This window comes from Enhydra lutris, unplaced genomic scaffold, assembly GCF_002288905.1.
Source record: "Enhydra lutris kenyoni isolate GAN:26980312 unplaced genomic scaffold, ASM228890v2 scaffoldscaffold27, whole genome shotgun sequence".
NCBI classification, from domain to species: domain Eukaryota; kingdom Metazoa; phylum Chordata; class Mammalia; order Carnivora; family Mustelidae; genus Enhydra; species Enhydra lutris.
Genome location: NW_019154111.1, coordinates 16,867,158 through 16,883,964, shown reverse-complemented (window position 1 = coordinate 16,883,964; position 16,807 = coordinate 16,867,158). Strand labels below are relative to the sequence as shown.

The following is a 16,807-nucleotide window of genomic DNA, read 5'->3' as shown; positions in this document are numbered from 1 at the left end:
GCTTGAAAGACACTTAATATAGTCAATATTGGCAAGAGTCAAGTAAGACAGGCCCCTTCTCCACTGCTGGTGGTACTATAAATACGTAAAATATTCTTGAAAAGCAATCTGGCAGCGTGAATCAAAAGCCTACAAAACCTGTGGGGTTTTTTTGTTTTTGTTTTTTAAATACTTTATGTATTTATTAGAGAGACAGTGAGAGAGGGAACACAGGCACGGAGAGCTGGAGAGGGAAAAGCAGGCTCCCTAATGAACAGGACCCTGATGTGGGGCTCAATCCCAGGATCCCGGGATCATGACCTGAGCTGAAGGCAGATATGTAACAACTGAGCCACCCAGGCACCCCAAACCTGTGCTTTTTAATCAGAGTTTTATTTCCAGAAATCTATCCAAAAGAATTAAAACCAAAATTAAAGAGATATCAAATAGAAGTATGTAAGTTAAACCTTGTTACAGCTGTTTTTTCAGAATTGTTATAAGATGTAAAGACTGACCAGGAGAAAATAAAGTCTGATTAGAAATAATTTTAAAAAGTTAAACTGACAGCATCTAAGCCTGAGGCCGGCATAATTTGTTACTGATGAAAAATTGTTAGAAGAGTCAAACCGTCTTACTATGATTGAGGTCTTCAAATTTCAATGTAAACAGAAATAATGGCCACAAAAAGAAGCCAGTGTCAGTAACTGTAATTCACATGATTTGACCTGAAGATCTGGTTGATGGACAAATATCATCCAGAGAACTAAAGCTGATAAAAGAACAATTAGTAAAATAAAATGCATAAAATCTGAAACTGGTTAATACTGAACAGAAATTCATGAATGAATTAAACTGGCTAAATGAAGTCTGTTATAGAAAATGATTGAGAAAATTTCATCTCTGTTGGTATAATTCAAAAAAAATATGTTTGCATAAACACAGTATCAAATGTGCTTGTGATCAAAATGGCCTCCCTCCTTTTTTATTATTTCAAAAAATTAAAAAATTTTTTCATTTCAGAAACTATGATTCTTTTTTTTTTTTTTTTAAGATTTTATTTATTTATTTGACAGACAGAGATCACAAGTAGGCAGAGAGGCAGGCAGAGAGAGAGGAGGAAGCAGGCTCCCAGCTGAGCAGAAACCCCGATGTGGGGCTCGATCCCAGGGCCCTGAGATCATGACCTGAGCTGAAGGCAGAGGACGAACTATGATTCTTAACTCTTTTCTCCATGCCACTGTTTTCATCAAAAAGCAGATCAAACAATAATTTACTTAGAATCAGACTTCAAAGTTTTCATCCTCTAAGTCTACAGATTAGACACATGTGTTAAATACTGTTTCAAGAAAAAGAATGATGAGATTGTTAAAAATATTATTGCCTACCAATTTTTATTCCTGAAGGACAAAACATATCCATGATCATATCCATACTCTGCTGAAGGTCATCATTGATTAGGATTTCTGATGCCGGGATCTGGAAGAATTTGTCCTTAAAAAAAAAAAAAATTATAGAAGGAAAAAAGGAAATTAATGTTTCTTTTTTTTAAAGATTTTATTTATTTATTTGACAGAGAGCAAGAGCGTGCAACTACTGGGGGCAGGGGAGAGGGAAGGGGAGAAGCAGACTTACCACTGAGCAGGGAACCCAAGTGGCCTGATCCCAGAACCGTGGGATCGATTTGAATCAAAGGCAGATGTTCAACTGACTAAGCCACCGAGGCGCCCTGGAAGTTCATCTTTTTTTGAAGTCATAATTAACATGAAAGTATTTCAATATATTCTAATGAAAATGATCTAGACTATTTTACTCTATAAAGATCGTAGAAGTCACAGAATTCTAGTCTGATCTCTTAAAATCTGATTTACTATTTTAAAAACAGCATTAAGATATACATATAAAAAATCCAATTACTGGGGCACCTGGGTGGCTCAGTGGGTTAAAGCCTCTGCCTTCGGCTCAGGTCATGATCCCAGCAGGGTCCTGGGATCGAGCCCCGAGTCGGGCTCTCTGCCCCGCAGGGAGCCTGCTTCCTCCCCCTCTCTCTCTCTGCCTGCCTCTCTGCCTACTTGTGATTTCTCTCTCTCTGTCAAATAAATAAAGTCTTGGAAAAAAAAAAAAGAAAAAAAAATCCAATTACTTTGAATTAATGATAAGAATAATGGTATTTAGAAAAACGTGAGGTCTCTCATTCTCTTTGTATATAGGAAAAAATGTCTTAAGTTTAAAAGAGTATAACATATGTTGTATATTTATTTAACTTTTCTTTTCTCTAACATATTATACTATACTTTCTTAAAAGAAAGAAGGGATTTTGTTTGCTTTGTTCACTGCTATAACCCCATCATATACAACAGTATCTAGGCACAGAGCAGGTGCTCATTAAATATTTATTCAATAAATGCACAAATGAATTGTTAAGCAGGAGGGAAAAAAAATCTCTCAACTTTACTCCAGATTGTTTCAGAATGTGTGCAGTAAAAAAAAATTCGACCTTACCACTAACAGAAATCTAGTCTCTGCCCTTGACTTCTGGAAATAATCTCTAAGCCCTTAAAATATGCCTATTAGGAATGTCCTTGTATGTCACACTAGAGATTTAGGGTGGGGAGGTTGGGGCATATGATATTATCTTGATCTTCAGAGGGGCTGAAAACTAAGATCAGCCATATGGGCTGTGAACCATGACTACATGACAGAGCACCAATAAAAACTCTAGATACTAAGGCTCAGTGAGGCTTCCCTGGCTCTCAATACTAACACATGTGTACTGTTATAAATCATTATCGGGTTGGTAACACTGCCTGCTACTCCATGGGAAGAGGACAACCAGACTCTGCCCTATGTACCTCTTCCCTTGGATGCTTTTAATTTGTATCCTTTAGGTGTAATAAATCATAATAGCAATAATAACTTACAGGAAGTTAATGGGAATCTTTCCAGTGGATTATCAAAACTTAAGGGTGGTCCTGAGAACCCCCAAACTTGGAAGTGTTGTTAGAAACGAGGGAGGTTTATGGAGCTCCCTAGTTTCACATAATATAACCACTGACCTTCCAAAGTAATTTAGTTCCATCTAATAGGGAAATGTGGAGACTTCAAAAACCTAGTGAAATGCTGCTAGACAGAAGGTGTGGTCAATACCTCTGCCTTTGACTTCTGGAATAAAACTTCTGAAGAGTCTCTCCTATTCTTCAATTTTTCATTATATGGATATTAAATTTACAAAGTTAAACCAAAACAGGATAGATATACAGACACTTCAAGATTTATGTGCTTGCATTTTATTAAGTTGCTTTAAATCCTCTCAGTAATAAAGTGGGAATGAATAAATACATCAAAATTTAAAAATATTTTACTTAGAAATATCTATACTACCTCTGTTACTTACAGAATCCATGAGATAAGCTTCCAATACTCCTGTTCCATCATCAAGAGTAAATGTCATTACAAACACATGTTGAAGGGGTACAATACCCAGTACTAGTAAGGGAAAGAAGATCAAACCATATGAATCTTCTAATCCTTATAATCAAAGTAAAGTAAAAATTGCTTTATGATGTTATGTTAGTTTTGTTTGCTAAAATAAACATAAATAACTTATATTTATGCCTTTTGTTCTCCAATAACAATATATTAAACTCATTTAGCAGATTCATTTTAGACATTACACTGTATCTATATAGGGACAATGACCCATAAGCATTGATGAAATATTAATATAAAGTATCTTTAAAATGAGTTGATAATTCGATAGAAAACATAAAAACTGATTTACAAACTATAATTCATTGCATGATAGCCTCATGAAAGACAAAATTAAAATACCAGAATGTTCTAAAAAAACTGCATGCAATTCAATATTTATGGTTTTGTAATATATCTCTCCCCTTTGTATTATAAACATAGAGATCACTTATTTTTTAAGATATCATCTGGTAGAATGGATAAAAATGTTAGAAGATGGGATTTCATGATTTGGTAATATGAGGAAGAAGAAATTAAAGAGATACTAAATGATACAAAAATTCATAGGTTAAAATGGTACTCTGTATTTGGGAATGGAAGACATTTAATATGTTTATAAAATGAAATACTGTCTTCCATTTGTGGAATCCATATGTAAAAGGATTAATTAAGGGGCAAGTAAGAGGAATGAATCAGGGTACAGAGAAATGAATTAGGGCATACAGACATGACTAAAATTATTAATACAGAGGAACCGATTTATAGGATTCTAAAGGTCTCCACAGGTTAAAACTGAGCTAAAACCAAGAAGAATGAACATAAAATCTACCCTCAAGGACCACACAAAGACTTGCATTAAGAATGGGATGAGGAGACCATGCTGGAAAGCAGGGAGCCTGGAATTTCACTGGACCACAAACAAAATATGAGATAGCAGTATCTAATAGGAAAAAAACAAAACAAAAACAAAAACAAAACAAAACCAAGTATATAAATAAATATCAATACAATAAAATTTTCAGGCTAGTAGAAGCAAAGTGTCCAATTTTAGAAAAATAAAGGTTTTCTTTATATTCTGCATTGGCCAACATTTGTAGCGCTATTTGCAGCTTTTAATGCCAAACTTAAGAACATTGGTAAAGTGAAATGTTTACTAAGGAGGAGAAACAAAATAGTAGGGAATGTGGGAAAATACCAAGTGAAGTGAGGGTGCCTAGCTGGAGAAATAAAGAGTCAGTGAAGGTTTGACAGGTATCTTCAAATGCACAAAGCCTGCTGATCTTATAGAAGGCATGTACACTAAGTCCAGTGGACAGAATGTGGTCTGTGCTAAAATTAGAAGTAGGTGGTTCTGCTTTACTAAGAACTACTTAAAAATTAAGAGGTCTGCTGTCTTGCAATGTAATGAGTCCCCTGTCACTGAAAGAGTTTTAAGCCAAGCTGGGTGAAGAAGTTTCTTGCTCCAGATAAAGATGTGTATTGGGTAAAGAGCTGTAAGAGCCATCTCTAAATCTGTTTTTAATCCAAAAATACTGTGAACTGGAGGGATTTTTCAGAATCTGTATTTGTGATTAATAATTAATACTATAACAAATTACTGAACATTAAATACAGTAATGATTAAAGATATTGGCAGAAGCCTGGAAGCAAGTTTTCATATATTTTAAACTTCACTTTACAGTCTTATTATAATCACCGTGAAAGGCTTTGCTTAAGTACAGTTAAACTTTAGCTCAGTCTTTGCTCTGGTTTCACTTGATCGACAACCGAAATAGAATCAGTGAGGTCACCTTATATGAAGACAGTTACAGTTGCAGGACACAGAAATTTGCTAACCTTCCGCCACAGAAGAAGGAATCCACGGTGTTTTATCAACCAGGGAATTTAGATTTTGTATTGGTCTCAAAGTAGAACATTGTTTACATCTGAAATTAATGACAGAAAAAAAAAACCCATAGGCATTTAAAAATAATTATTATAACTCATTTAATTATAACTTATCTTCGCTGTTCAAACATGCACAGTTTAAAGTTAATTATTAAACAACAGTGTTGCACCTTTCATAGTGTAATGCACATATTACAAGCAGAATTGTAAAAAAATAAGCTTTTCACAATAGAAGCAATCAAAAAGATAGTATGGTTCAGAATAAGTAACTAAGTTGAGAATAAGAGAGAGAGTCCAGATTCCGATTGTTAATTTGGCTGATTTTGTGGGCAAAACGAAAAAGTTGAAAGGGACAATCTCTCAGGACTCTCATTCGATGGCTCTGTGATAACAGCTGAGGTCTTAAGTAAATATAACCAATAGGAGAAAATTATTCTAAGGAAGTCAGTACTAATAAGACTTTGGATAATATATTCAGTGAATGCATATTCAGAGGTTCATAGTTTATAATGCCTAATACTATACTTATCTTTTGTAATAGAAATTAATCTGAAACTATACAATATACTAAAAATGCACATTATTTAGTATAGGTATTTTGCTTTACTTACATACAAATAAGTACAAGTAATTACTTTTTACTATATATCATCATAAGATTAGGAGATATTGATAAGAAAATATACTTGAATACAAATATAAAAATCAATGTCCAAAAGGTTCATGCAGACTCCTTTTCATTTCTAATCTGGAGAAGAACAGAGGGTCCCTATATTAAATATTCTTCTCCTCCACCCATCAAATATATAGTTCTTCTTTAACAGAGAAAGGCAATAGAATGAAAACATATTATTTCCTCAAAAATAGGCTGTGATATTAAGTCTAGACATTGATAAAGCAAGCATGCAAGCTAAAAATTAAGTGTATAAATTAAAATGTAAGGGTAACAAGTAAATATTAAGTACAGAATTCATTACTTTGAAAGCAGTAAAAGCAGAAAAAGGGGAAAATCAAGAACATTTTTATAAATGAATCCAATAGAAGACTACAGGGTAAATAAAAAAATCTTAAAAAAAAAGAAAAAAACCTAACAATAGAAGACTAGAGGGAAAAAATAAGCTTAATAATAAAAAAAAAAAAAGGAGAAAGAGTATAGTGTAAGTGGAGAACAACATAAAATGTAGAAATAAAACCCAAATATATCAGTAATTAACATATTTAAAATTCATCTATTAAAAAACTAAAATCTAGTCTTATTTATTTATGAGACTTTCTAAAATATAACAACAAAGAAACATGAAAGCAAACCAGCAAAAGAGCCTCAAAATATACAAAGCAAATACTGACAGAATAAAAGATCACAAATGTTCCACTACAGAGGACATTAAGCACACTCTTGAAGAAGTGATTAAATAGACAAAGTTACAAAGGAAAAAGAAGTTTCGAATATGATTAACAAGCTTGACTAATGGGTGTAACTAAACACTATTAAACATTAAACACAACTATTAAAGAACATATCTTCTTTTTTAAATATAGGCAATATATACAAAATGTAAACATATTCTGGGATAAAGCAAAGCTAAATGAATCTCAAAGAATCATTATGAAATACAGCAACCTATTTGGTTAAAAAGTAATCTAACTAAAATGCAAAAAAAATAGTACCTAAAATGCGTGTGTGAAAACTTTAAAATACACAGCTAAATAATTCATGGGCCTAAGAAAAATCATAATGAGAATTAGGAAACATTTAGAAGAGACAAAAAAAAAAAAAAAAAAGAACAAACACCACTACATATCAAATCTTGGTTTCAAGGGGCACCTGGGTGGCTCAGTGGGTTAAAGCCTCTGCCTCCGGCTCAGGTCATGATCCCAGGGTCCTGGAATCGAGCTCTACATCGGGCTGTTCACTCAGTGGGGAGACTGCTTCCTCCTTTCTCTCTGCCTGCCTCTCTGCCTACTTGTGATCTCTGTCTGACAAATAAATAAATAAAATCTTTAAAAAAAAAAAGATCTTGGTTTCAAGCTATGGCCATTTTCTCGGGGGAAATATGGGCTTAAATGTAAATATTTTAAAAATACTAAAAATTAATAATTGAGATAAGCATTCAATTAAAAACATTTGAAAAAGAAAAAACAAAGAAACTTAAAGTAAGTAAATGCTGTAAATAAGGATAAAAAAAGAAAAAGCCAAGGAAACCCCCCAAAAATGCAAAAAATAAAGATATGAAAAATAATATAAAAATAGAGCATGTCAGAACAAATCTAGTTGCTTTGGCAAAAAACATAAAAAAAAAAGGTGCAACTAATATTTAGTGGATTCATGAACAAAGTGGAGATTTAAAAATCATCAAAAGTACTATAAACAATTTTATGTCACTAAATTTAAATTTACATAAGAGATGAAGACTTTTCTAAAAAAAATTCATTAATAGATTCGAGAAATAAAAAACCATAGGAGATGGATAACTGTTAAAGAAACTGAAGCATTAGTTTAAAATTGTTTAAAAAGAATTGGGTCCAGAAGTCTGAGTAAAGTAACTAAAGCCTAAGTAAGGAAATCCTTTAAGGTTTCACAAGCATTTTGAGAAATATAATTATATTAATATTTAAAAAATTTATAAAACAAAAGAAACCATGAAGTTAAACAGGTTCAAGAGAGACTACAAATTTCTTGAAACACATGACTTTTTCTAGCTCCTAATATATTCTGATTATCTTCCACCTTCTCAGTGGTAACTAAACTGTAACTTCCTGGCACAGAAATTTTGGAATTCAATCACTTAACTTTTATGAGGATATAGTTATGAACCTTTCTCTGTACCATTATCTAAATCTTTGTGAAAGAAAACAAGTGAGTGTTAGCCTTTGGGGTAGCTTTATACTTAGTGCACTGGAGGTCATTGATGCATATGCTATCAAAAGAATAAATTTATACCAGAAAAATCTAGTACATATAAATTGTACATATATATATATGTATATATATATTCAAAGTATCCACTGAATATATATATATAGCAACTACTAGGATAAAATAATAAAAATTATTGCTATGCAATCTTCTCAAAACTCCCAGATTTGAAAGCATACCCGTAGTGATGTACTTTTCCTTGTATAAGGAATGGTGCTGAAAGATCAAGGACTTCCAAGTCTTCCTGGCCAGATCTCACAGGAATTACACTATGAAACTTGTTTGCGAGTTTGTAGATTTCACCGAGTGTACCTCCTATTAACAAAGAATAAATAAATCCTTCTGGGCAAAATTGAGTGTCTATTAAGTAACACATAAGATACAGTAAAAAAGACTAAGGGTACTGAAAGAAAAAGAAAATGAAGGCATGAATTTAGATGATTAATACATTTATACATTTATTGTAAAATACAATAATTTGTAAACTTAGTATCCTGCCCTGATTTAAGAAACTGCTGCACAAAAATGCTAAGACTTGAGCAAAATACAAGGCTTGTGAAATTTTAACCATTTTCCTAAATTTTTATACAAATTGCTCTTTTATGCCTGAACACTTTGGTTAAGTATTCAAAAGAAAATAAAACTGAGAGCCAAAGTATAACAGGGTTCTCATTAAATTTGCTATATACTAATAATGTCTATATCCTAAACACTATTAAACATTAAACTTAATTCCTTGTGCCCCTCTAATTACACTTCATCCAGAGGGAAGATAAACTTCACTGTAGAGTTACTGTGTCAAAGAAATAGAAACCAATTCAGTTCCACTTACTACTTGTACTAGGAAAGACCTACAATTTCCCTATGCTTCAGCTTTCTCATGTATAAAAAACAGCTTATAATAGTAACAACTGAATAGGATTATTGTGATGATTAAATATATATAAATTAAATAAATATATAAATATATAGATGAATATATAAATGAAAATAATTTCTGGTACACCATAAATGTGTTAAAATAAAAGATGTTCATGAAAATAATACCAATGGTAATATTCATCTGTATTCATACATACATACAGACTTAAACAATTACATATTACTTTTATAAATAGAAAAATGTCTGTAATAGAAATGATCATAATCTACTGTAATAAAGGTCAGTTCATTTATAAAATTGAACTAAAGATTTCTCTGCAAATTAAAGATGATGTTCTCCTTTTATTATGGAATGTTCTCAAGGAATAAAAGTCTCAAGGAAAATAAAGTTTTAAATTTGGCATAGAAAAAAATATTTGGTATATATGAGATAAACATCAGATTAAAATTAGACAAAAGTGGAAAGGAAATGCAAAAATAAGTAAGAGTTTCATTCTTTTAAAACATATGTTTTAAAACAAGTTATTTTTACTTGTTTCAAGGGCCCCTTCCTTGACTTGTGTATTAATAGATGACTTTAGTCATTCTACTTTAATGGAACAACAGTGACATCCAGAGGCAAAAACAGCAGCAACTGTATATAACAAGCAGCCTCTTGATACTCAGCTCCACAATGAGCTTGAAACTGATTAAGATTATATCCAACATCTAAGATGGACAAATACAAACACCTGAGTTCAATGCGTAACTTCAAAATGTCATTCAGATTAATTTCTGTATGTGTGTACGTATATATTTAAATCTACCTATTATATATAATATATTCCATTTTATGGGATTTAAAATAACATTTTGACTTTATATGTCCTAAGTTGCCCCTAACGTATATTTAACAATCATTAATCACATAAGCAAAAGCTGTATTCTAGTAAAACAGTTACTTAAATACTTTACCTTCAATCAAAATTAGACAGTCATTTGAAAGTGGAAGAATACCGTTATTTTTTACAAAATGAACCGCTACTTTTCGTCCTCCTTGATCTGTAGTGGTCCACATTTTCGAATCATATAATGATGTATTTTGTAGTTTGATATCTGGGATTTTACTTGCACCCTCTTGTAAAATTGTATCCAAATCACCCTCATGTGGAACTTCTTGCCTAAAATCATCACAACGAAATAATACAAAACAATTGGTAAAAGCTTAGAAATTCAAATTTAACAAACTATCCAATTTAAAAAAATTGTTCATATGTTGATGGGCCAGCTACTTATTTTAAAAGACAGAGATAATTCACTTTGCAGATTAAATGACTGACTCTTATTCAACCAAAAAGGTCACTGAGTAGATCCATATCATAATTACATTAACTGTCAGCAATTTCCTTATCTGATTTTGTGATAACAAGGATCTTACAACTATTTCTAGCACCAATTCATTCTCCTCTTGTAAAGAACATTAAAATTATCTGTGGGGGATAAAAAGACAGCTGCCCATTAAATATCCATTTATCACCTAAGTAATTCCCCTTTCATAGGGGACCTAATTTTAACTTAGCATAATAATTTCAAAAAGTCACATGGTAAAGTATGTATACAATAGAAATGGCATGATCTGGAATCAAAAGGGTTTTATCCTCATCCTGATTCTGTCCCCAACCAGCTGTGTAACTTTAAGTAATACCTCTTAACCTTTGAGATGGTTTTATTTGTTTAAAAAAATGCTCAGAGAGGATGATTTTGTTTGGCAAAGCTATATGACTTTAGAGAATCTGACAAACTCTAATTTAGTAATACTTCAGCAAGTACCTAAAATCTGTATTTATATTTTAATTCCAACTATCATTTTAAGTTCAAATGGGCAGCAGATGGTCCCCATTTTATTTAAGGTTTGATGATCAAAAATCTCTACAAACATGGGGCATCTGGGTGGCTCAGTAGGTTAAGTGGCTGCCTTTGGCTTGGGTCATGATCCCAGCATGCTGGGGATCAAGTTCCACATCCCCGCCAAGCAAGGAGCCTGCTTTTCCCTCTGCCTCTTCGTGCCTGTGCGTGCGCTCGCTCTCTCTCTCTCTCTCTGACAAATAAATAAATAAAATAATTAAAAAAAAATTTCTACAAACAGTACCATACTCAGATTTTGAAGGGAAAAATATACATATATTAGTATTAGTGTACACACAGATGTGTACATACAAATAACATACACACACAAATATGTGCTTTAAAATGGATATGTACTTTATTTACACATTATATATTTAGAGGGAAGACAGTCAAATTGTATAAAAAAGAAAAAGCTTAAAAATAATTTCAGATTATGTCTTGAGCTAATAAGTAAATATTCATTCTATTGTCTCATAAATTTATTTATATATAATAAATGATGTTTGGAATAAAGTCTGATGCACTGGGAATTCTCAATGATTAACAAAAATTTAAATTATATTTGCTATATTTAAGATAGAAATATTGCCAACAAGGCTTTCTCTATAACTTACTTAGAGATTTCATCTAAGAGTGCTTGGGTGGCTCAGATTAAGCATCTGCCTTAGCCTCAGGTCGTGAGCACCACTCCTGGGATCAAGCCCCAGGTCAGGCTCCCAGCTCAGCAGGGAGTCTACTTCTCCCTCTCCCTCTGACCCTGTGTGCACTCTCTCTGTCTCTCCTCAAATGAATAAATAAAATCTTAAAAAAAAAAAAGAATTCTTTTAAAAAGAATTAAAGAATTATAGAAAAAAAAAGGATTAAAAAGAATTAAAAAAAAACAGAATTCTTTTAAAAATTTTAGTTATTAAAGGTTTATTTTTTAAAGATTTTATTTTTCTATTTGACAGAGAGAGATCACAAGTAGGCAGAGAGGCAGGCAGAGAGAGAGGAGGAAGCAGGCTCCCTGCTGAGCAGAGAGCCCAACTCGGGGCTTGATCCCAGGACGCTGGGATCATGACTTGAGCTGGAGGCAGAGGCTTTAAAGGTTTATTTTTAAGAAGTTTTGTGAAAAAAGAGTCTCCCCAAATATATATATTTTTCTCAAGATTTGAGAGAGAATGCGCGCCCTCAAAGGAGAGTGAGAGGGAGAAGCAGACTCCACTGGGCGGAGCCTGACATGAGACTGGATCCCAAGACCCTGAGATCATGACCTGAGCCGAAGGCAGATGCTTAATTGACTGAGCCACCCAGGTGCCCCTCCCCAAATATTTTTATAGTTTATTATTTGTTTGTATGTATCAGAACTACTAAATTGAATTTCAGATTTCAGAAAAGCACCTACTTTTATTTACCAATAAAAGAAATATCAGAACGATTTACTAAGATTTTAGTATTTTCTCTTAAAAATGTTACCACTCTTTCAAAATACAATACACAAAGTCATAATCTACTCATTGCCAGGACTTAAACTGATATATTTGAAACCATGTATTCATGAACATTATGAAATAAAAACTTCTGTTTTATTATGGAAAATACTTACAGTGCATGACATTTAGGACAATGAAGTTTAACAGACTGAAAGAGTATTCTGGGCTTATATGACCTTAATTTTGCTCGAATACGATACTGTTGAGGAGCTTTTTGTTTCAAAATAGCACATATTGGGGTTTTCTCCAAATACTGATGATCTGTAAGTACTGAAAAGAATTTTTAGATTAAATTAGGATAATCTACAAGAATAACAATATTCATCTTATGAACTCCCCCAAACCAGACACAGAATTGAATTAAGTTATCTTGTCAGCTTTATTTTGCCACATTTATCAGCATCTGTCTTTAGCTCTCTCTCCATGTATATCTCCTTACAGATTCATATATATGAATAATTTGAGAACAGTTTGCAGATATCATGCTCCTTTTTCCCTAAATATTTCAGTGTGTATTTTACAAAAAATTTCATTGACCTATTACAGTGTAATTTTCAATCTCAGAATCTGTAATATTGATGTAATATTATCATTGAATCAACAGACATTACTCAAATTTCTCCAAATGTGCCTATAATGTTCTTATTTAGATTTTTTTTTTCAGGTCCAGAATCCAATCCTGAACCACGCATTGCATTTGTTTTTCCTGTCTCTTTGGACTCTTTTGATGTAGAACGTTCCCTCAGCTTTCCATCTTTCACGACACTGATAGTATTTGGAGTAGAGGCCATTTATTTGGGTGTGTCTGCTTCTGCTCACAATCAGATACAGATCATGCATTTTTGGCAGGATACTATATAATAAGTGCTACAAGTGTCCTCTGTATCATATTAAGAGGCTTATATATATATATCATATATAATATATGTAATAATTTATAATTTTATATATAAATTTAAAATATATATTTATATAAATATATAATTTTTATATATAAATTTTAATATTTTTATTATATATTATATATAATAATTTATAATTTGTTATATATATGTGTGTATATATATATATACACACACACACTCACACACACACACACACACACATATATATTTTTAAGAGCCATATATGTTATGAGTGTTTTCACTCCTGGGAATGCTAACTTTGCTCAGTTGGTTATGGTGGTATTCAGCAGGTCTCTCCACTATAAATTTATTATTTTCCCCTTTATAATAAGAAAGTACTTGGGGAAATACAAATATCCCACTCCTCAGTAACATTTAGGATCCTGACAGTTTAGGGCCCACTGATGATTTACAGCTAAATCAATTACTACTATCCTGGTTGCAAAATGATTTTCTTCCCTAACTTCATCATTCCTTTTACATTTATTAGTTGACACTCTTACTTTAACTAAGAGCTTTCCATTTCATCTCATTTATTTATTCATTCGTTCTTTTGTTTATTACCCACATGGACTAATGGATTCCTACTTTATTCAGTTTTATTTCATCGTTAGTATTTTTCATTTTGATGCTCAAATTATATCAAATTTGGCATGCTCCATCATTTACTGAGCATGGCACAAGATGTTCCAGACTCATCTTGTAGTTCTCCTGTCCCAGTCCTGGAGTCTGATATTTCTTTAAGCTGTCCTGATTCCTTTTAAGGGGGAATATTATTTATGAGCCAAGATTTGTGTACTAGGTGCATTCATTGCTAGTAGGCTGTGCCATTATTTCGAAGCCCTTTAACTGCACAGACGTAGGGTATATATACACACACGTGTTCATACCTATACTTGCACACATGCACCTATATATGTATGAATATGTATTTGAATGAATACATATATACAAAGACCTATCTACATCTACTTCTGTATCTATCTATAAAACCATGAGTACATATGGGCACTTCCTATTCCAGTAATACCACCACAAACAAGCTTCTTTCTTTGAGCTTCCCCCATTTCATAGTTATATGTTCTTTCTCCAATAATGAGAAACTCAAATTTTTATTTTTATAAGTATATTACAGAATTTCACTTAATAGACTTCTGCTTAAAAATATTTTTTCTTCAACTTTTTTTTTTTTAAGATTTTTTTTTTTAATTTATTTATTTGACAGACAGATCACAAGCAGGCAGAGAGGCGGGCAGAGAGAGAGAGGAAGCAGGCTCCTCACTGAGCAGAGAGCCCGATGCGGGGCTCGATCCCAGGACCCTGGGATCATGACCTGAGCCGAAGGCAGAGGCTTTAACCCACTGAGCCACCCAGGTGCCCCTTTTTCTTCAACTTTTTAACCTTAGCTGAAATAACAGAAAGAGGGCATCTGACAGATTTACTATCACTGCTAACATTAAAAAGTTTTGGGGTATATTGTAAGGAGCTCCTTTATGGGCACAGAGCTAAATACACAGGGTGAGCAGATAAAAATTATGTCATATAAGGTATTTTACATTCTCAAAGAAAACCCCACCGCACTGTTAGATTATGTTTTATAAATCTTACAGCTATGTGACTTAAATATATAGTTGATTTTAAAACATTTATCTTTCTGGGTTCCATTTTATGCTACTTACTATGAGGGAGGGAAATAAAATATAAATAGGGCTATATTTTTGCCCTCATGGATATCTGCTCTCAAAATTAGAAACAAATTAGTTGGTAACAACAGACTTTATTAAGCACAGTATTACACCCACATTTCAGAAATAAAACATGGTCTTACTTGTAGCTGATAGTTGCTGACATCTTTCTACCTCATATAGCGATACTGATCCAGAGCCTACATGAAGAAGGGAAAAAGAGTTACACAGTTTTAAAATCCATTAAAAATCCCATGTGGCATTGAAAACTGTAAAACATTGCTGACAGGAACTGAAGAAAATCTAAACAAGAGTAAAATTTGCTATGTTCATGGCCTAGAAGGCTCAAAACTGTTAAGACATCAATTTTCCCCAAATTGAACTATAGATTCAATATATTCCTAATCAAAATTGAGGAGGTTTTGCTGCAGAAAAAGACAAGAGGTTCTATCACTTAAGTGAAAATGTGAAGAACCTAGAATATAAAATACAATCCTGAAAAAGGAACAAAACTGGAAGACTTATACTACCAGACTTCAAGACTTACTACTATAAAGCTGTAATAATCAAGGAAATATGATACTGGCGTAAAGACTGACAAAAACCTAGCAACAAAATTACAAAGAAAGCATCCAGAGAAACCTGCATTTCATTTTTGATAAAGGCAGCAAGACAATCCAAAAGGAGAGCAAAACTCTGGTACTGCAACAACTGGAAATTAGTATGAGGGAAAAAAAATGCTTACTTCACACCATACTATTAAGTATTTACAGCTGGATAGCCCAGAAATAAATCCACGTTTATATTCACTTGATTTCTGACAGACACACAAGTAATCTTATAGAAAGGAAACTAATGGTGCTACAATGACTGGAAATTTGTATTTAAGAAAATGTCTACCTCATACCATACTACTAGGAATTAAAAAGGAACAAACTCCTAATACATGCAATATGGGTGAATTTTAAAAATATATAGTACATAAAAAAGAGTACATAATATATTATTCCATTTATTGGAAGTTCTGGAAGAGGCACAATTATCTATGGTGGAAAAAAAATCAGAATTCATGGGCCTGGAGTGGGGATAAGGATTGACTGGGAAGAAGCATGAGGGAACCTTCTTCAACAACGGTAATGTTTAGATTTTTAAAGGGATTTAACTTACATGGGCTTATATATTAGCCAAAGCTCATGGAATGGTACACTTAAGGTATCCATTTCACTACATATAATTTTACACCAAAAATTAAAAAAAAATCCTCAACAAATATTGAATTCTAGTTAATGATATTTATTCTAAAGTGCTTAGGAGGTACATTTACGTCTGGAACTTATTTTGAAATATGTCAAAATATAAGATGGACTGATGGATTAAAAGACAGAGAGAAGTATATGACAGAGCAAAGAAGATCCAGGTAGTAGGTATTTGAGTGCTCACTGTACAACTGTTTCAACTTTTCTGTATGTTTGAAAATTTTTATTATTTTGGAAAAACACATTGTAAATGAAACAAAGGGAAAAGTAGGTAAGATATTAATTAAACTTATTAAATTGAATAGGATGACTTGATGAACACCATAACATAGGATTTACTTTAACAAGAAAGCAGAAGTAGTGAACAGAGCAGTAGGTTTTAATAGTACTTTCATTTTAAAATGAAGAATTTGAGACTAAAAAGGTATCCATATTTTGCAATTACTTTAGCTTACATTCTATTGCATAT

General features: G+C 32.5%; 1 protein-coding gene across 6 annotated transcripts in view; it reads right to left on the bottom strand.

Moving 5' to 3' along the window:
- The window catches only part of LOC111152036 (protection of telomeres 1), a 77,478-nt gene that overhangs the window by 1,428 nt on the left and 59,243 nt on the right, over positions 1-16,807 (bottom strand). For all 6 annotated transcript variants that reach the window (XM_022510314.1, XM_022510313.1, XM_022510315.1 and 3 more), the window contains 7 exons: positions 15,226-15,282; positions 12,606-12,762; positions 10,088-10,293; positions 8,431-8,566; positions 5,284-5,372; positions 3,371-3,462; positions 1,365-1,470 (listed from right to left, as the gene is read on the bottom strand). In XM_022510314.1, coding sequence (XP_022366022.1) covers positions 1,365-1,470; positions 3,371-3,462; positions 5,284-5,372; positions 8,431-8,566; positions 10,088-10,293; positions 12,606-12,762; positions 15,226-15,282 — 843 coding nt within the window. The remainder of the gene's footprint in view (positions 1-1,364; positions 1,471-3,370; positions 3,463-5,283; positions 5,373-8,430; positions 8,567-10,087; positions 10,294-12,605; positions 12,763-15,225; positions 15,283-16,807) is intronic.